The following is a 20,101-nucleotide window of genomic DNA, read 5'->3' as shown; positions in this document are numbered from 1 at the left end:
GGGGGGGGGGGGGTTGATCCGTGCCAGGATCCGTCCCCTTCTCCGTGTCCCCGTCGTCCTCCAGCCGTCCTGGTTGCTGGCCCCCCCCCCCTCCCCGGCCTTCCCTCCAGTCGCTCCCAGTGCCTCCCAGTCCCTCCCAGTGCCTCCCAGTCGCCCTGATGGGGGTGGGACAGGGGATGATGGAGGGCAGGTGGTGTGGGAGCCCCCTCCCTGCTCCGGGGTCTTTCCACATGGATGGGGATGGGGAGAGGGAGTGGGGATGGGATGGGATGGGATGGGAGAGGATGGAGATGGGGATGGGGATGGGGATGGGACGGGAATGGGAGAGGATGGGACAGGGACAGAAATGGGGATGGGATGGGGATGAGGAGAGGGAACGGGGATGGGGACAGGAGCGGGGACAGGGATGGGGATGGGGACACAATGGGGAACGGGGATGGGGACGGGGATGGGATAGGGATGGGAAAAAGGAGATAGGGAATGGGGATGGGGACGGGAACGGGGAACAGGGATGGGGATGGAGAACGGAGATGGGGGATGGAGAATGGGGATGGGAATGGGAATCGGAATGGGGATGGGGATGGGATAGGGATGGGGACAGGAACAGAGACGGGAATGGGGAACGGGGATGGGGACGGGAATGGAGAACAGGGATGGGGATAGGGATGGTGACGGATGGGGATGGGGACAGGAATGGGAATGGGGGTGGGGACAGGGATGGGGATGGGGGTGGGGGACAGGGATGGGGACAAGAATGGGGAACAGGAATGGGGACGGGGATGGGGAATGGAGATCGGAATGGGGATAGGGACGGGTGGGGAACGGGGATGGGGATGGGGCTAGTGACGAGCATGGGGAAGGGGGATGGGGACAGGGATGGGGAATGGGGATGGAGAACAGGGATGGGGAATGGAGTGGTGATGAGGAGTGGGATGGAGATGGGGAATGGGATGGGGAACAGGAGTGGGGAGCAGGGATGGGGACAGGAATGGGGGACGGGGACAGGGAACGTAGATGGAGACAGGGATGGGGATGGGGACAAGGAATGGGGATGGGGACAGGGATGGGGAATGGGGAATGGGGATAGGGAACGGAGACGGAGACAGGGATGAGGGACAGGGCTGGGGAACGGGGCTGGGGCTGAGGAGCGGGATGGGGACATGGACGAGGAGCAGGGATGGGGACGGGGTGGAGATGAGGAGCGGTATGGGGACATGGACGGGGAGCAGGGATGGGGATGAGGAGCGGGATGGGGACATGGACGGGGAGCAGGGATGGGGATGGGGAGCAGGGATGGGGATGAGGAGCGGGATGGGGACATGGACGGGGAGCAGGGATGGGGACGGGGTGGGGATGAGGAGTGGGATGGGGACACGGACGGGGAGCAGGGATGGGGACAGGGTGGGGATGAGGAGTGGGATGGGGACATGGACGGGGAGCAGGGATGGGGATGAGGAGCGGGATGGGGACATGGACGGGGAGCAGGGATGGGGATGAGGAGCGGGATGGGGACATGGATGGGGAGCAGGGATGGGGACACGGACGGGGAGCAGGGATGGGGACGGGGTGGGGATGAGGAGCAGGATGGGGACACGGACGGGGAGCAGGGATGGGGATGAGGAGCGGGATGGGGACATGGATGGGGAGCAGGGATGGGGACATGGACGGGGAGCAGGGATGGGGACGGGGTGGGGATGAGGAGCGGGGCTGGGAACGGGGCTGGGCTCAGGGGTGCGGAGCGGGGCCGGGGCTGGAGCCGTGCCCGGCGCTGGGCAGGGCCGGTGTTTAGGACCCGGCGGGACGAGGCGGCGCCGGTGCCGGTCCCGCCCCGGCCCCATTGTCTGGGCGCGGAGGCGGAGGGACGGGAGCGGCGGCGCCGGCAGCACGGACGCGGAGCGGAGCCCTCCCGGCCATGGCCCCCGCACCGCCACCGCCACCGGCACCGCCACCGGCGACCCGGCTGGCGCTGCTGGCCGCCGCCCTGCTCTGCGCCTCAGGTGAGTGCGGCCGCACCGGCACCGGCACCGGCACCGGCACCGGCACCGGCACCGGCGGCATCCCCGATGGATGGCGGGGGGGGATCATCCCGCCTGGATCCCCCCCTCCCGCCGCGGTGCCGGGATCCGGGCTCTAACCCGCGTTCGGGATCCCGAGGGGATGCCCCGGGGAAGGTGGGATCCGCTGGAATCCCGGGGGGGGGGTGTGTGTGTGTGTGGATCTTACCCACCCCCCCGCCCCCTCCGTCCACACGGGATCCCCGCAGCCCGGGGGGATCCGCTCCCCACCACCCCCCCACCCCCCCCCCCGCCCCGACCCACGGGAACCCGGGATGTGCCTCGGTTCTCCCCCCCCCGGTCCCCGCTCACCGGATCCCCCGCGATCTGCCCCTTCCCAGGGCCACGGGGAGCTGGGGATCGAGTGGGATCTGTCCCTGGATCCATCCCTGGATCCGTGGCTACCGCGCGTCCCGGCGGGATCTGCCCTCTCCCATGGCCACAGGGAGCTGGGGATCGAGTGGGATCTGTCCCTGGATCAGACCCAGGACCAGTGGCTACTGGTCGTCCCGGCAGGATCTGCTCTCTCCCATGGCCACGAGGAGCTGGGGATCGAGTGGGATCTGTCCCTGGATCCATCCCTGGATCCGTGGCTACCGCGCGTCCCGGCGGGATCTGCCCTCTCCCATGGCCACAGGGAGCTGGGGATCGAGTGGGATCTGTCCCTGGATCAGACCCGGGACCAGTGGCTACTGGTCGTCCCGGCAGGATCTGCTCTCTCCCATGGCCACGAGGAGCTGGGGATCGAGTGGGATCTGTCCCTGGATCCGTGGCTACAGGGTATCCCGATGGGATCTGCCCCCTCCCGCAGCCACGGGGAGCTGGGGATCGAGTGGGATCTGTCCCTGGATCCGGCCCTGGATCTGTGGCTACTGGGTGTCCCAGCGGGATCTGCCCTCTCCCATGGCCACAGGGAGCTGGGGATCGAGTGGGATCTGTCCCTGGATCCAGCCCTGGATCTGTGGCTACTGGGCGTCTCAGTGGGATCTGCCCTCTCCCATGGCCACAGGGAGCTGGGGATCGAGTGGGATCTGTCCCTGGATCCGTGGCTACAGGGTATCCCGGTGGGATCTGTTCCATGCTCAGGGGGATCCCGGTGAGCTGGATCCCCTGACCCTGATCCCACCCCGGGGGACCCGTCACCGTCCCTCTCCCTGCGGGGGGAGCGTGTCCCCCCTCGCCGCTGGCAGCCTGACGAGCGGCACTTCATTAGCGGGGAGCAGCCAGGCCTGGGAAAGGGGGGGGGACGACCGTGCTTCCCCCCCCCCCCCCCCCCCCCCGCCCCACGCTGCCCCCGACACCAGTGGGGTGCCACGCCGCCCCCCCTCACCCACTCCTGGGGGGCACCGGGGAGGGGGGGGGGGGCTGTGCCGTGCCAAGGCAGCGCCGAGCGGCGAACATGGAGGTGGGCACGGAGGAGACCCCCCCCCCGTCCCCTGCCATTTGCCAGCCCGTAGCCCCCCCCGCCACCGGGGCCGGTGACGCAGCCCTTCTCCTGGCAGCGAGGGGTGACGGGGACCCCCCCGACCCCGTCTACCTGCCGGCGCGTCTGGAGGTGCTGGGGGTCCCCGAATATTACCGGCTGCAGCGGGCGGACGGGGACCTGCCCGCCAACGCCTCCCTGCGCGCCCGCACCGAGACCTACCTGCTGCTGCCCCACGGCTCGGCCACGCGGCCCCTCCTCCAGGCCACCTACCCCCCCTTCAGCACCCGCCAGGTAAAATAGCCCCCCCTCCTCCTCCCTTTTCCCCCCCCCCAACCATCCCCCCCCAGCCCCGGGCCAGCCCGGTGCCACCAGCCCTTGTCTCTTGGCAGGAGATGCCCACGGAGACCCCCCCGGGGAGGGAGGGCTCGGCAGCCTGGGCCGTCCGCGCCGTGTCCCTCGAGAGCGCCGTGTCACCCGCCGAGCCCATCGCCCGTGTCCTTTTCCATCTGCAGGGTCCCGACTGGCTGCCGGGGCAGCGGGACCCTCCCGGGGAGCGGGATCCCCTCGGGGATCGGGCCCCCCCCGGGCAACGGCACCCCCCCGGCAAGCGGGACCTGCCCTGCGTCACCCTCCACGCGCACCACGGCGGCCGGGTGGCCCGTGGGACGTGTCGCCTGCAGGTCAGTGCCACCCAGCGGAGCTCGGGGCCGGGGCGGGGGGGTGTCACCCCGCTTCCCCCCTGCCCCGCCATGAGTCGGACCCCCGCTTTTCCCCTTCCAGGCACCCCTGGGCGCCTGCGTGGTGGAGCTGGAGATCCCCCCGCGTTGGTTCTCCCCCACCCCACGCAGCCGCCGCCGGGCAGCCGACCCCCCCGACCCCCCCGAGCCGGCCGAGCTGCACTACGGCGTGGTGGCACCGGGGGATTGCGGCCGTACCGGGGGGGTGGGAAGCCGGAATCGCGGCGGGGAGGCAAGCCGGTACCTGGGCACGCTGGAGCTGCGGGCGGCCGAGCCGGCGCGGTGGCAGGAGGTCCGGCTCGATGACAAGGTGCTGCTGCGCGTCCCCGATGCCACCCTGCGCCCGGGCCAGCGCTTCACCGCCACCCTCGCCCTACGGCACAACTTCACCGCCGACCAGCTGACGCTCCGGTGAGACCCCCCCCCCCCCCCGCCCCCCGCACCCCACCCCGGGTGGCCCAGAGACCCCTCCGGAGGGTGGCGGAGTGCCGGGAAGGGGACATCGGGTGATGGGGACGTTGGGTGACGGGGACGTTGGGTGACGAGGGGGGTTCCGCTGGCAGGATCAAGGCGAAGAAGGGGCTGCAGGTGGTGGCCGCCCGCCCCGCGTCCCCCGGCGCATGGAGCGCCCAGCTGGAGCGCACCCGGGGGCCCAAGCACTCCACGGCCGTGGTGACCTGCCGGCGCAGCGGGGACAACCCCGGCGGGGGGAGGTAGGGAGCAGCGCGGGCAACCCCGGGGACCCCGGGACGGGAGGGGGCTTCTGCATGGGGGAGCTGTGCATGGCACTGCTGCCATCCCAGTATGGCCCAGTTAGAGCAGGGGGACCTGTGCATTGCACCCCTCCCATCCCAGTATGGCCCAGTTAGAGCAGGGGGACCCGTGGGTTGCACTGCTCCCGTCCCAGTATGTCCCAGTCCGTGCAGGAGGACCTGTGCATTGCACCACCCCTGTCCCAGTATGGTCCAGTTGGAGCAGGGAGGGCCTGTGCATTGCACCCCTCCCATCCCAGTATGGCCCAGTTGGAGCAGGGGGACCTGTGGATTGCACCGCTCCCATCCCAGTTTGGACTAGGGGGACCTATGGGTTGCACTGCTGCCATCCCAGTATGGCCCAGTTAGAGCAGGGGGACCTGTGGGTCGCACTGCTGCCATCCCAGTATGGCCCAGTTAGAGCAGGGGGACCTGTGCATTGCACCCCTCCCATCCCAGTATGGCCCAGTTAGAGCAGGGGGACCCGTGGGTTGCACTGCTCCCGTCCCAGTATGTCCCAGTCTGTGCAGGAGGACCTGTGCATTGCACCACCCCTGTCCCAGTATGGTCCAGTTGGAGCAGGGAGGGCCTGTGCATTGCACCCCTCCCATCCCAGTATGGCCCAGTCGGAGCAAGAGAACTTGTTGGTTACACCCCTCCCATCCCAGTATGGCCCAGTTGGAGCAGGGGGACCTGTGGATTGCACCGCTCCCATCCCAGTTTGGACTAGGGGGACCTGTGGGTCGCACTGCTGCCATCCCAGTATGGCCCAGTTAGAGCAGGGGGACCTGTGCATTGCACCCCTCCCATCCCAGTATGGCCCAGTTGGAGCAGGGGGACCTGTGGGTTGCACTGCTGCCATCCCAGTATGGCCCAGTTAGAGCAGGGGGACCTGTGCATTGCACCCCTCCCATCCCAGTATGGCCCAGACCAGTAGGTTGCACTGTTCCCATCCCAGTATGGCCCAGTTAGAGCAGGGGGACCTGTGGGTTGCACTGCTGCCATCCCAGTATGGCCCAGTTAGAGCAGGGGGACCTGTGCATTGCACCCCTCCCATCCCAGTATGGCCCAGACCAGTAGGTTGCACTGTTCCATCCCAGTATGGCCCAGTTGAAGCAGGGGGACCTGTGGGTTGCACTGTTCCCGTCCCAGTATGGCCCAGTTAGAGCAGGGGGACCTGTGCATTGCACCCCTCCCATCCCAGTATGGCCCAGACCAGTAGGTTGCACTGTTCCCATCCCAGTATGGCCCAGTTAGAGCAGGGGGACCTGTGGGTTGTACTACTCCTATCCCAGTATGGCCCAGTCTGTGCAGGAGGACCTGTGCATTGCACCACCCCTGTCCCAGTATGGTCCAGTTGGAGCAGGGGGACCTGTGGGTTGCAGCGCTCCCATCCCAGTTTGGACTAGGGGGACCTGTGGGTCACACTGCTGCCATCCCAGTATGGCCCAGTTAGAGCAGGGGGACCCGTGGGTTGCACTGCTCCCGTCCCAGTATGTCCCAGTCTGTGCAGGAGGACCTGTGCATTGCACCCCTCCCATCCCAGTATGGCCCAGTTGGAGCAGGGGGACCTGTGGGTTGCAGCGCTCCCGGTATGTCCCAGTTGGGGGGGGGGGGGTTACTGGGACAGCCCCGAGCGCTGGGTGCTGGCGCAGGGTGGCCGACTCGCCCGCGTTCCTGCACCTGGAGCTGGGGGTGGAGAACGGGACGGGGGGGCTGGCGCCGGCGCGGCCCCTCACCTGGCAGGTGGAGTACCCCGGCCAGGACCCCGAGGCCCAGAAGGACAAACTGGTCTGGGAGATCCAGGTGGCGGAACGGGACGTCCGGGCCCTCGTCCCCCTCGTTCAGGTGGGTGACACCCCCACATCACCCCCCCCCCTGCCCCCGCATCCCATCTTAAACACAGCCTCGCTGACGGGGGTCCCCCGCGCCATCTCGGTAAAACTGGGGGCCATGGAGGCGGGGGGGGCTGAGTCCCCACGCACTCGTGATATGTGTGTGTGTGTGTGTCCCACCGAGCCCCACGGCGCTGTGCAGCCCTGCCCCTGCTGAGCCCCCACGTGCTCGTGACATGTGTCCCTGCCCCACTGAGCTGTTCAGGGTGCGCAACCCTGCCCGGCTGAGCCCCCACACACTCGTGACACGTGTCCCTGCCCCACGGAGCCCCATGGTGCTGCGCACACCTGCCCCACTGAGCCCCCACACACTTGTGACATGGTTCCCTGCCCCACTGAGCCGCTCAGGGTGCACACCCCTGCCCCTGCTGAGCCCCCACGCGCTCGTGACACGTGTCCCTGCCCCACTGAGCCCCATGGCGCTGTGCACCCTTGTCCAGCTGAGCCCCCACGCACTCGTGACACATGTCCCTGCCCCACTGAGCCCCATGGTGCTGTGCAGCCCTGCCCTGCTGAGCCCCCACGCACTCGTGACACAGTTCCCTGCCCCACTGAGCTGCTCGGGGTGCACACCCCTGCCCCTGCTGAGCCCCCACGCACTCGTGACGCGTGTCCCTGCCCCGCTGAGCCCCCACGCGCTCGTGACACAGTTCCCTGCCCCACTGAGCTGTTCAGGGTGCACACCCCTGCCCCTGCTGAGCCCCCACGCACTCGTGACACGTGTCCCTGCCCCACTGAGCCCCATGGCACCGTGCAGCCCTGCCCCGCTGAGCCCCCACACATTTGTGACACGGTTCCCTCCCCCACTGAGCTATTCAGGGTGCACACCCCTGCCCCTGCTGAGCCCCCACGCGCTCGTGACGCGTGTCCCTGCCCCACTGAGCCCCCACGCGCTCGTGACACAGTTCCCTGCCCCACTGAGCCGCTCGGGGTGCACACCCCTACCCCTGCTGAGCCCCCACGCACTCGTGACGCGTGTCCCTACCCCTCTCTGCCCCACAGGAGCTGGAGATCCTAAACACGGCCCCGCTGACGGGGGTCCCCCGCGCCATCCCGGTAAAACTGGTGGCCGTGGAGGCGGGGGGCGGCGTGGCCGAGCTCAGCGAGCCCCCGGGCTGCGAGTCGGCCGACAAGCAAGTGCTGCAGGTGAGCGGCGTCGTCCCCCCCGCACTTTACATTGTCCCCCATGGTGTCCCCCCCGCCACCAACCCTGCCCGGTGAGGCGGGGGAGGGGGGGGGCCGCTGCCAGCTCCCCTTTTACCCCTCTGCCTGTCCCCCCCCCCCGCCCCCAACCAGGTCTCGGATGGCTGCGACGCGGTGTTCGTGGGGGGCAAGGAGAGCCGGGGGGCGCGGGGGGCGCGGGTGGATTTCTGGTCCCGGCGGCTGCACGCCTCGCTGCGCTTCACCGTCTGGGCACCGCTGCTGCCCCTGCGCGTCCAGCTGGGTGACACCGCGCTGGAGCAAGTGCGGGGCTGGCGCCTGCCCGGTGGCCCCGAGAGGTGAGTTTGGGGACCCGGGGAGCAGGGTTGGGGGGGTGGCCCCCGGCATCAAACCCCCCCCCCCACCACCACCACTGCGGCAAGGCGGGCGAGGAGGGAGATGGGAGGGGGTGCTGAGCCCCGCCGCGCTTGTGATGTGTGTTGCTGCCCCGCTGAGCCCCGTGGCACTCGTGACACGTGTGCCTGACCTGCTGAGTCCCGTGGTGCTTGGGGTGGGCACCCCTGCCCCACTGAGCCCCGTGGCACCCGTGGGACGCACCCCTGCCACGCTGAGCCCTATGGCAATCGTGACACGCGCCCCTGCCCCACTGAGCCCCGTGGCACCCGTGTGATGCGCCCCCTGCCCTGCTGAGCCCCCACACACTCATGACACGTGTCGCTGCCCCGCTGAGCTCCATGGTGCTTGGGGTGCACACCCCTGCCCCACTGAGCCCCCACACACTCATGACACATGTCCCTGCCCCGCTGAGCCCTCCCGCACTCGTGACACGTGTCCCTGCCCCACTGAGCCCCATGGCGCTGCGCACCCCTGCCCTGCTGAGGCCCCACACACTCGTGACACGTGTCCCTGCCCCACTGAGCCCCATGGTGCTGTGCGCCCTTGTCCAGCTGAGCCCCCACGCACTCGTGACACGTGTCCCTGCCCCACTGAGCCCCATGGCGCTGTGCGCCCTTGCCCTGCTGAGGCCCCACGCACTCATGACACATGTTCATTCCCCACGGAGCCCCATGGCGCTGTGCGCCCTTGTCCAGCTGAGCCCCCACGCACTGGTGACACGTGTCCCTGCCCCACTGAGCCCCATGGCGCTGCGGAGCCCTACCCTGCTGAGCCCCCACACACTCGTGACACGTGTCCCTGCCCCACTGAGCCCCATGGCGCTGCGCAGTCTTACCCTGCTGAGCCCCCACGCACTCGTGACACGTGTCCCTGCCCCACTGAGCCCCATGGTGCTGTGTGCCCTTGTCCAGCTGAGCCCCCACACACTCGTGACACGTGTCCCTGCCCCACTGAGCCCCATGGCGCTGTGCGCCCTTGCCCAGCTGAGCCCCCACGCACTCGTAACACGTGTCCCTGCCCCACGGAGCCCCCCCCACGCCCTCGTGACACGTCCCCCCCCCCTTGCCCCGTGCCACGCGCCGGGGCTGGTGACACGGGTGTCCCCTGCCACCCGCAGCGCCCCGGGGGAGGCGGAGGAGCCCGGGGAGGAGGAGGCCGAGCAGCGGCGGGCGCGGGGCTGTCGCCCCCAGTACCAGCGCACGGCGCTGAGGGTGCTGGCCCACTTCGTGGCCCACCCGCTGGACGGTGGCCGCCACCTCGCCTACCTGCCCGGCCCCGAGTGGCTCCTGGATGTCACCCACCTGGTGGCCAACCGCACCCGGGTACAGGACCCCCGCGTGGCTTCCCTGGAGGGGGGCACGGTGGTGGTCGGCCGGGAGCCGGGGGTCACCTCCGTGGAGGTAGGTTTTGCTGGGGGCGGGGGGGGGGGGAAGGGGGGTGTCCTGGGGGGAGCTGGGGGGGGGGCAGGAGGTGGAGAGAAGGAGATGGGGGGGCTGGAAGGGGGTCCTGGGGGGAGAGGGGGGCTATGGGGGGCTGGAGGGGACCTGGGGGGTGCAGAGAGGCTGGAGGGGGAGAGATGGGGGGCTGGAGGGGGGTCATGGGGGGGGAGAGAGAGGGAGATGGGGGGCTGGAGGGGGAGAAATGGGGGGCTGGAGGGGGGTCCTGGGGGCAGAGGGGACCTGGGGGGTGCAGAGAGGCTGGAGGGGGAGAGATGGGGGGGCTGGAGGGGGGTCTTGGGGGGGGGGGAGAGAGGCTGAAGGGGAGAGGGAGGAAGATCGAGGGGGTGGGGGGGCAGAGGGGGGGAGATGTGGGGCTGGAAGTGGGGTCCTGGGGGGAGAGGGAGATGGGGGGCTGGAAGGGGGTCCTGGGGGGAGAGGGAGATGGGGGGCTGGAGGGGGAGAAATGGGGGGCTGGAGGGGGGTCCTGGGGGCAGAGGGGACCTGGGGGGTGCAGAGAGGCTGGAGGGGGAGAGATGGGGGGCTGGAGGGGGGTCCTGGGAAGGGGGAGAGAGGGAGATGGGGGGAGGCGGGGGGGTCCAGGGACTGGAGGGGGGTCCTGGGGGGGTGCTGGGGGGGCCAGGGAGTGGAGAGATGGAGCTGGGGGGGCTGGAAGGGGGTCCTGGGGGGAGAGGGGGGGCTATGGGGGGCTGGAGGGGACCTGGGGGGTGCAGAGAGGCTGGAGGGGGAGAGATGGGGGGGCTGGAGGGGGGTCATGGGAAGGGGGAGAGAGGGAGATGGGGGGAGGCGGGGGGGTCCAGGGACTGGAGGGGGGTCCTGGGGGGGCGCTGGGGGGGCCAGGGAGTGGAGAGATGAGAAGGGGGGCTGGAGGGGGGGTCCTGGGGGGAGAGGGAGGGAGATGGGGGGGCTGGAGGGGGGTCCTGGGGGGGCGCGGGGGGTGGAGAGATGGAGGGAGGAGAGGGAGGAAGATGGAGGGGGTGGGGGGGGCAGAGGGGGGGGAGATGTGGGGCTGGAAGGGGGGGTCCTGGGGGGAGAGGGGACCTGGGGGGCCAGGGCACGGGGCGGGGGGGGGGGTCAGAGGATGGAGGCCGTGAAGTGTGGGGGCTCCCAAGGGGGGGGGGTGTGTGTCCCCGTCCGCGTCCACCCCCCCCCCGCCACCACCACCACCCCCCCCGCCCCGTTGCCCCCAGGTGCGGTCCCCGCTCTCGGCCTCCATCCTGGGGGAGCAGACGCTGGTGGTGACGGAGGAGAAGGTGACGGTGACGGAGCTGCGGGCCCAGGTGGTGGCAGGGCTGGCCCTGGAGCTGCGGCCACAGCCCGGCCACCACCCCGCCATGGTCACCGTCACCGCCCGGGGGACGCCCACCCTGCGGATCCCCAAGCAGGTGAGACGGAGACGGGGAGGGGGGACGGGGACACACACGGACATGCTGGATGTGCCGGGGTGGCCGGTGTCCCCCCCCCACTCTGGTGCCACCCCGGCTGTCACCCCGGGCAGGAGGCGACGCTGTCCCTCTGGTTGTCCTTCTCCGACCGCACGCTGGCCCCGCTGGAGCTGTATGGCTGGCAGGACGCCGCCGTCGCCGTCACCTCGCTGGACCCCTCCGTGGCCACCGTTGGGGGGGTGTCCCCCGGTGTCCCCACCGCCCGCCCGTGGGTGGTGGCCGAGGGACCGGGGCGGGGGGCTTTGCTGCAGCTCCACCTGCACCCCCCGGACGCCTGTCGCCGGGGCCGTCACCGGGCAGCCGCGCTGGCCACCGCCACCGCTTGGCTGGAAGTGGGGCCGGCCCAACGCGGCGTCCCCACTCCCGCTAGCCCCCGACCCCGCGGGGGTGGCCGACCCCGGCTCAGCTCGCCCTTCCCGCGGGCCGAGGGGGCCATGTCGGGAGAGGCGGGTGACGGTGACGGCGGCCAGCGAGCCGCGGCGGAGGGACCCCGCCGGCGTGGGACCCGCCGCCACCAAGCTCCAAGGGTTGGGGTCTTCCTCGGAGGAGGAGGAGGAGGAAGAGGAGGAGGAGGAAGGCTACGGCGGCGGGGAGGAAGAGGAGGAGGAGATGGTGAAGGCTCCTCAGCGGGTGACCGACCTGGAGATCGGCATGTACGTCCTGCTGGGCGTCTTCTGCCTGGCCATCTTCATCTTCCTCGTCAACTGCATCTTCTTCGTCCTGCGTTACCAGCAAAAGGAGGCGCCGGATGCCGGGGCCGCCCCCACCGCCCCCCAACCCCACAACTGGGTCTGGTTGGGCACCGACCAGGAAGAATTGAGCCGGCAACTGGATCGCCGGCAACCTGAACCCCCCCCCGAGGTGGCCACCCAACCCGGGCGATGCTGCTGTGGGGCGCCGCCGGCTGCCGAAAACGGCGGGGGGGGTCCCACCGCCGCCGCCGCCGCCGCCCCGGCTCCCCTGCCCCGCAAGGAAGGGGGCGCGCCGGGGGGAGGCCGGAGGAAGCGGGTGGAATTTGTCACCTTCGCCCCCCCCCGCCTTCCCGAGGAACCCCCCCAACCCGCCCCCAACGTCCAGTCCATCCTGGTGGCCAGCGAGGACGACATCCGCTGGGTGTGCGAGGACATGGGGCTGCGGGACCCCGAGGAGCTCAGGAGCTACATGGAGAGGATCCGCGGCAGCTCCTGACCCCCCCCCTCAACCCCCCAGCAAGGGACCGACCTCCTCCCCACGCCACCCTTTGGGGGGGGGACGGGACGACACACGTGTCCCCCCCGCCATCCCCTTCCTGCAGCGGGATGTGCTGCTCCTGGGGGCCACCGCCTGTCCCTCCTGGTGGCCCAGGGAGGTCGGGGGGGGACGGACGACATGGGTGGTGGTGGGGGGGTGTCTCCGGCATCGCCCTCCTCGGGGGGCCTCGGTGGGGGAGGGGGGGGGGGGGGGTGTCCTTACTGCTTTGGGTGTCATTGCGCCATGGTGTTCATAGTGATGATGATGATGATGGTGATGATGATGATGATGATGGAGTCCTGTGGTCTGATCCCCGGGGAGGGGGGGGGTGGGGGGGTGGGAGGGGAGGGGTGTCCCCGTTGCCCTCCCACCCCCCCCAACCCCCGTCCCACCGCATCCGTTTTGTACGACCCCGGCATTTTCTACCTGTAACGCGCCGCCCCCCCACCCCCCCCCCCCACCCCGGGGGGAAAGTTGAGGTGGGGGGGGGCGGGGGCTGTTATTTATGGCAGATTTTTAATTCCGAACGTTGGTACAAAAATAAAATATTTAAAAAAAAAATGTTTTTTTTTTTAAATTTTTTATTTATTTTTTTTTTTTAACGTCCCCCCCCCCCCCCCCCCCCGGCCATTGTCCCCTGGGATGGGGCAGGGGGGGGGACACGACGCAGCAGGGCTGGGGGATGATGGAGGCGAGGTGCGCTGGCGGCGGGGACCGGCTCTGCCAGGCACGGAGCCCCCCCGGGGACGTTGGGGCACATGCCCTTGACGTTGAGGGACAAACGCTGGTCACGGGAAGGGCTCGGGGACCGATACTGGCCCCGTCCCAGCCGGGGTGACCTTGGGGACAGGGACATCCTTCCTCCCTGCCCTGCCACGGGGACGTGGCTGCCGCCTTCCTCATCCTCAGCCCATCCAGCCCCGGCATCCAGGAGCAGCTCCTTCTGCGTCTCCCCCCCCCCCCCCCCCCCGCAACCGTGGCTGGTCCCCAATGTCCCCAGTGTCCCCAATGTATGTCCCCAGTGTCCCCAATCCCCGGCAAAATGTCCTTCCTGCAACGGCAGCCGCAAGCGATGGGCCGGCAGGTCCCTTTATTCGGGGGTGCTGTGGGGATTTCCCCCCCTCCCAGTCTGTCCCAGTGAGCCCGGGACACCCCCAAATCACCCTGGGTGACAGCAAGAGACACTCCCCCCCCCCCAGACTTTGTCACCCTGCTCCCGGCCGGGTCCCCTCCCCACAACGGGGCCACAGAGACGGGGTGACAGCTCCGCTCAGGCTCCCGTCCCCCTCCGCCCTGCTGGCCCTGGGACCAGCATCCCTGTCCCCAGGGAAGGCGGGGGGGTGGTGGTGGTGGTGGGGGGTGATGCCTTGTCACCCCCAGCGGCACCGCGTCAGTCGTCCTGCAGTCCCCTGCAGAGGTGGGGGACACCCGGCCACGGTGCCGGGCTCCGGTAGCGCCTGGAGATCCAGGTGACAAGCAGGCAGGTGACAGCCTGGATGCCGGCCAGCAGGAAGAAGTAGTTATCCATGCGGCAACCGGCGATGCTCCCTGCGAGCCGGAGGGTGGTCAGAGCCCGGGGGGGTTGGGGGGTGGGGGGTATGTGACCCTCAGGACACCCCCACACGTCCCACACCCTGTCCCCACCGGCCACAAAGCCCCCCTCCCCTCCAGGGAGGAGGTGACACCCGTGTCCCCGTGCCATCGCTCTCACCGTAGTCCCCCGGGCAGCGCATCCAGCCGCGGGGGGGCAGCGAGAGGAGGGCTAGTAGCCCCCACCCTAGCAGCGAGCCCACCCCGGAGATGAAAAAGAAGAGCCCCATGATGGCACCTTTCATGGACTTGGGGGCTTCGGCGTAGGCGAACTCCAGGCCTGCGGGAGAGAGCGACGGGAAAAGGCTGGAACGAATTGGGATTCCTCCATCGAGCCCAACTCTGCGCTTGGGGGGGGGTCCGGAGCTCCGGGGGGGGGCGGGGGGAGGTGGGCACCGCTCACCGGGGATGCTGGCAAAGAGCTCGCTGCTGGCCATGAGCAGGTACTGGGGGACCTGCCACCAGACGGGCAGCGTGACGGCCGGGTAGCGGTCCCTGCCCACGAGCTGCGGCACCGTCTGGTTGCGGCGCACGTACTGCAGCCGTTCCCGCTCCAGGACACCTGCGGGATGCGGGAAGGGGGGGGCTGAGCACCCACCGAGTCCCTGCCCGCGGCAGCATCCCCACCCCAGCATCCCCAGCCCAGCATCCCATCCCTGCGTTCCACCCCCAGCGTCCCACCCCAGCATCCCATCCCTGTGTCCCATCCCAGCGTCCCCACCCCTGTGTCCCATCCCTGCATCCCACTCCAGCATCCCCACCCCGGCATCCCCATCCCAGCATCCCACCCCAGCGTCCCAACCGCGGCATTCCCATCCCAGTATCCCATCCCAGCATCCCATCCCAGCATCCCACCCCAGCATCCCACCCCAGCGTCCCACCCCAGCGTCCCACCCCAGCGTCCCACCCCAGCATCCCAACCCTGGCATCCCCATCCTGGCATCCCCATCCCAGCATCCCACCCCAGCATCCCACCCCAGCATCCCAATCCCATGTCCCCATCCCAGCACTCCTCCCCAGCGTCCCACTCCAGCGCCCCCATCCCAGTATCCCATGCCAGCATCCCCATCCCAGCATCCCACCCCAGCGTCCCTCCCCAGCGTCCCATCCCGGCATCCCATCCCAGCATCCCAACCCCATATCCCCATCCCAGCACCCCATCCCGGCATCCCCCCCTGGTGTCCCAACCCTACATCCCCACCCCAGCATCCCAACCCCAGCATCCCCATCCCAGCATCCCACCCCAGCGTCCCAATCCCATGTCCCCATCCCAGCATTCCTCCCCAGCGTCCCACTCCAGCGCCCCCATCCCAGTATCCCACGCCAGCATCCCCACCCCAGCATTCCCACCCCAGCGTCCCATCCCGGCATCCCATCCCAGCGCCCCAACCCCATATCCCCATCCCAGCACCCCATCCCAGCATCCCCCCCTGGTGTCCCAACCCTACATCCCCACCCCAGCATCCCAACCCCAGCATCCCCATCCCAGCATCCCACCCCAGCGTCACATCCCAGCGTCCCAATCCCATGTCCCCTTCCCAGCATTCTTCCCCAGCGTCCCATTCCACCATCCCAATCCCATGTCTCCATCCCAGCACTCCTCCCTAGCGTCCCACTCCAGCGCCCCCATCCCAGTATCCCACGCCAGCATCCCACCCCAGCATTCCACCCCAGCGTCCCTCCCCAGCGTCCCATCCCAGCGTCCCATCCCAGCATCCCAACCCCATATCCCCATCCCAGCACCCCAGCCCGGCATCCCCCCCCGGTGTCCCAACCCTACATCCCCACCCCAGCATCCCCATCCCAGCATCCCACCCCGGCGTCCCAATCCCATGTCCCCACCCCAGCATTCCTCCCCCAGCATCCCATCTCCACGTCCCAATCCCATGTCCCCATCCCAGCATCCCCACCCCAGCGTCCCATCCCAGCCCGGGTCCTACCCGCCGCGAGGATGGAGGCGAGGCTGAAGAACATGCCCAGGGCCATCTGCTTGAGTGCCGAGGGCAGCAGCCCCCGCCTGGCTAGGAAGGGGTCGATGAGGTGGTCCTTCAGGGGCACCAAGGCCAGCAAGACCACCACGTTGGCCAGATGTAGCCAAGCATCTGGGAACTGCAGAGGCAGGTCAAGCCCCAGCCCTCACCGAGGAGCTCAGCATCCCGTGGGATGCCCCGGCTCCCACCCCATCCCTCATCCAACCTGTCCCTCATCCAACTGGTCCACGGAGCCACCGGCCCCATCCCTCACCGTGTAGCCCTGGAGGATGCCGGTGCGGTCCTGGCCGTGCTGGAAGATACTGGGGATGCGGAGGTGCAGAGCCTGCAGGTAATACGTCAACTGCATCTGCAAGACAACGGGATGGTGGCTCCGTGGGCTCATCTCCTGGATGGACCTCCCACCACCGATGGTCCCCGCCTGGCGCAGAGCCCACCCCGCACCTCACCTGGAAGTAGACCATCCAGTAAGGGATGAAGGTCAGCATCACCGGCAGGATCCGGGCCAGCACCTGGAAGTTGGCAAGGTCCTCCTCGAGCGAAGGGGCTCCAGGTTGGGGTCTGCTGTTGGGGAGAGGGTCTCCTGGCTCCCGCCGGCTCGTCCTGGGGAGAGGGACAGTGTGGGAATGGTCATGGTGGAAGGGCTCAGCACCCCACGGAGCCCTCGTCACCCTTCTCACCTGGTCCCGGTGGCCCCCAACCAAGCGCAGCCACAGTTCTGCAGGGCCAGCTTGATCATGGCAGAGACCTGGCTGCCCGTGGGGGGCTTGGTGACAAAGGTGGGGGTGGCCAGGAGGAAGATGAGGAGGGCCAAGGCCAGGCAGGCCACGGGGATGAGGTAACCGGCCAGAAAGCTGATGTTCTGCTGGACGAAGGCCACCACCAGCAGGGAGAGGGCAGCCCCGATGTTGATGCTCCAGTAGAACCAGTTGAAGAAGCGCCGCGTGGCGTCACCGCCCCGGTCCCTCACCTGCCAGCACAGAGGGACGCGGCTCTCAGCCCTGAACGCAGGGCTCCTGCTTCCTCCCCCGTCCCACCACCCTCATCCCCCAGGTCCCATCCCACCACCTTCCCGCATCCCCCCTATCCCGTCCCACCAGCGTCCCCCCCCCACACGCCCCATCCCACCCCTCACTTCCCACCTTCCCTCCCTCCTTCCCCCGGCAAGGACTTCCCAAGGGTCTCGAAGGCTTTGGAGGTGATCTTCTGGAGGTGCAACCTCACGGGAGACCCTCCCCACCTCGGCTCGGCAGAAGGGAGACCCACAGATCCATGGCGGGGGGTGCGTGGGGGGGGTGCTCTCCCACGGGAAGAAGGAGAAGGATGCTGGGCTCCCCCTCACCTGGTCGGCGCCGAAGGGGGTGAGGTTGGCTCTGACGGAGCTGGCGCCCAACGCCATGACCAGGAGGCCGGCGTAGATGGTGGGGGCGCAGTACTGTGTCCCCCGGCAAGTCCCGCCGCGGTGCCAAGAGCAGTTGAGGGTGGTGCCGGCCGGCGGGTGCCCGCACACCGAAAGCCGCCCGTCCGGCCAGGCGGTGATGGGCAGCAGGGACGCGGCCAGCAGGTAGAGCGAGAAGCTGATGGCCACCGCCCCGTAGCTGCCCAGGTAGACGTCGGCCAACCAACCCCCCACGGGCGAGAGGAGGTAGGAAGCCCCCAGGAAGAGCAGGCAGGCGCAGGACGCCTGGCTGCCCCCCCAGCCCAAGGCGCTGCTGGTGAGGTAGAACGCCAAGTTGGCCGTGATGCCGAAAAAAGCGGCCTTCTCCAGCCCCTCCATGGCCAGCACGGCCGCGCACGCCACCCCCCGGCCCTTCAGGGGTGGCCCCCCCAACAAGGGGCTCCGCTCCCTGCCGTCCCCCGTCCCCCCCATGCCCCGGAGCGTTTCGGTTCTCCCCTTCTCCGTCCCCTTCGGTCTTTCTCCGGGTCGTGTCCCCCCTCCACCACCCTGGGGTGGGCGTCCTCGGCTCCTGTCCCTCCCCGGCTCCCAGTTCCCCATTCTGGCATCATATGACGGCTCGGAAGCCAAAAACCCCCGTCAGCCAGCGCGGCTTCTCCTTCCTGGGGGTTTTCCCCGGGCCCCCCGGCCCCCAACCTGGGTTTGGGGGTTCCCCCCCCCACACACACACACGCCCCTTCCCAGCACCGCTGGGTCCTGGGCACCGAAGCCCCTCACTGAGGCTGGCATCTTCCCCTGCTCCGGGGGTGTCAGACACCGTCCCCCCCCGCCGCCTCCCCCAGGGTATCGTGCACCCACCAGCACCCACCGGAGCCCCCCAGGGCCAGCGTAAAGCCAAGCCCAAGGCTACGGCACCGGTTCCCCCCACCTGCCCCCTCCCGCCCCCAAAATCTCCGACCCACAGGAGTTTGTTTTGCAGCCTGATTTCCTAAGGAAATGGGGCCGGGGCGGGGTGGGGGGGGGAGCTGAGGGGGGGGCTGTTTGCCTCTCGCACGCTGATATTTTCCAACGGACTTCGGCGGTGAGCCAGAGAGCGCAAAGCTTTTCAGTTTCCGTAAGTTTTTTCGGGTTGTTTTTTTTTTTTTTTTTTTTAATTCTTCTTTTTTTTTTTTTTTTTTAAAATAATAATTAAAATTAAAAAAATTAGCAGCTGAGCGAGGCGGGAAGTTGAGGGGAGGGAGCACACGGGCACGCACCCCCCCCGCCCCAGACACACACTCCCCCCAAACTCCCCCCCATCCCACCGGATTTTCCAGCCCCTCCCAGCATCCCCCAGCTCCTCCATGCCCTTGCATCGCCCCCCCCCCGCCCAAACAAGCCCCCCCGGGCTCCCCGGGGCAGAGGAAGAGACAAAAGGCAGCACCCCCCCCTCTCCTGCAGCCATGGCCCCCTGCATCCCCATGGGCTCCGGCATCATCATCATGGACCCCGGCAGCCCCACGGTGCCCCGCAGCCACATGGCCATCCAGCAGCCCCCCAGCCCTCCCCAGCCCCCCGGTCCCCAGCATCCCCACGACCCCCAGCATCCCCACTGCCATCCAGCATCCCCATGGCCCCCCCATTCCCACGACCCCCAGCATCCCCGTGGTCTCCAGCATCCCCATGGCTATCCAGCATCCCCACAGCCCCCCCATCCCCACAACCCCCAGCATCCCCATAGTCCCCAGCATCCCCACGACTCCCAGCATCCCCACGACCCCCAGCATCCCCATGGCCCTCGGCATCCCCACGACCCCCAGCATCCCCACTGCCATCCAGCATCCCCATGGCCCCCCCATCCCCACGACCCCCAGCATCCCCATAGTCCCCAGCATCCCCACGACCCCCAGCATCCCCATGGCCCTCGGCATCCCCATGACCCCCAGCATCCCCACTGCCATCCAGCATCCCCATGGCCCCCCCATTCCCACGACCCCCAGCATCCCCGTGGTCTCCAGCATCCCCATGGCTATCCAGCATCCCCACAGCCCCCCCATCCCCACGACCCCCAGCATCCCCATAGTCCCCAGCATCCCCACGACCCCCAGCATCCCCATGGCCCTCGGCATCCCCACGACCCCCAGCATCCCCACTGCCATCCAGCATCCCCATGGCCCCCAGCATCCCCACGACCCCCAGCATCCCCAGGGCCCTCGGCATCCCCACGACCCCCAGCATCCCCACTGCCATCCAGCATCCCCATGGCCCCCAGCATCCCCACAACCCCCAGCATCCCCATAGTCCCCAGCATCCCCATGGCCCCCAGCATCCCCACGACCCCCAGCATCCCCATGGCCCCCAGCATCCCCATGGCCCCCAGCATCCCCACGACCCCCAGCATCCCCATAGTCCCCAGCATCCCCATAGTCCCCAGCATCCCCACGACCCCCAGCATCCCCATGACCCCCAGCATCCCCATGGCCCTCGGCATCCCCACGACCCCCAGCATCCCCACTGCCATCCAGCATCCCCATGGCCCCCAGCATCCCCATGGCCCCCAGCATCCCCACGGCCCCCAGCATCCCCATGGCC

The 20,101-nt window shown here is 69.1% G+C and overlaps 2 protein-coding genes across 2 annotated transcripts; one reads left to right on the top strand and one right to left on the bottom strand.

Annotated features, from left to right (window-relative positions):
• Positions 1–1,691: 1,691 nt before the first annotated feature.
• On the top strand, positions 1,692–12,728 carry TMEM132A (transmembrane protein 132A). Its single transcript, XM_063333797.1, is given in 12 exon segments — positions 1,692–1,997; positions 3,557–3,771; positions 3,870–4,160; positions 4,261–4,628; positions 4,781–4,930; positions 6,625–6,817; positions 7,867–8,010; positions 8,161–8,363; positions 9,539–9,821; positions 11,069–11,263; positions 11,377–11,772; positions 11,774–12,728. Coding segments are annotated over 12 exon segments (3,261 nt in total). The 5' UTR covers positions 1,692–1,912; the 3' UTR covers positions 12,512–12,728.
• An 869-nt stretch (positions 12,729–13,597) lies between these two features.
• SLC15A3 (solute carrier family 15 member 3) lies at positions 13,598–18,004 on the bottom strand. Its single transcript, XM_063331602.1, has 8 exons — positions 17,477–18,004; positions 16,815–17,104; positions 16,584–16,737; positions 16,388–16,483; positions 16,084–16,252; positions 14,547–14,705; positions 14,265–14,423; positions 13,598–14,101 (listed from the first exon to the last, which is right to left on the bottom strand). Exons 1-8 carry the CDS (start codon positions 18,002–18,004, stop codon positions 13,944–13,946), a joined length of 1,713 nt encoding a protein of 570 aa, XP_063187672.1. The 3' UTR covers positions 13,598–13,943.
• Between the last annotated feature and the right edge of the window lie 2,097 nt (positions 18,005–20,101).

Source organism: Chroicocephalus ridibundus, chromosome 4 (assembly GCF_963924245.1).
Source record: "Chroicocephalus ridibundus chromosome 4, bChrRid1.1, whole genome shotgun sequence".
Lineage (NCBI taxonomy): Eukaryota > Metazoa > Chordata > Aves > Charadriiformes > Laridae > Chroicocephalus > Chroicocephalus ridibundus.
This window is presented reverse-complemented; position numbering and strand designations above follow the sequence as displayed.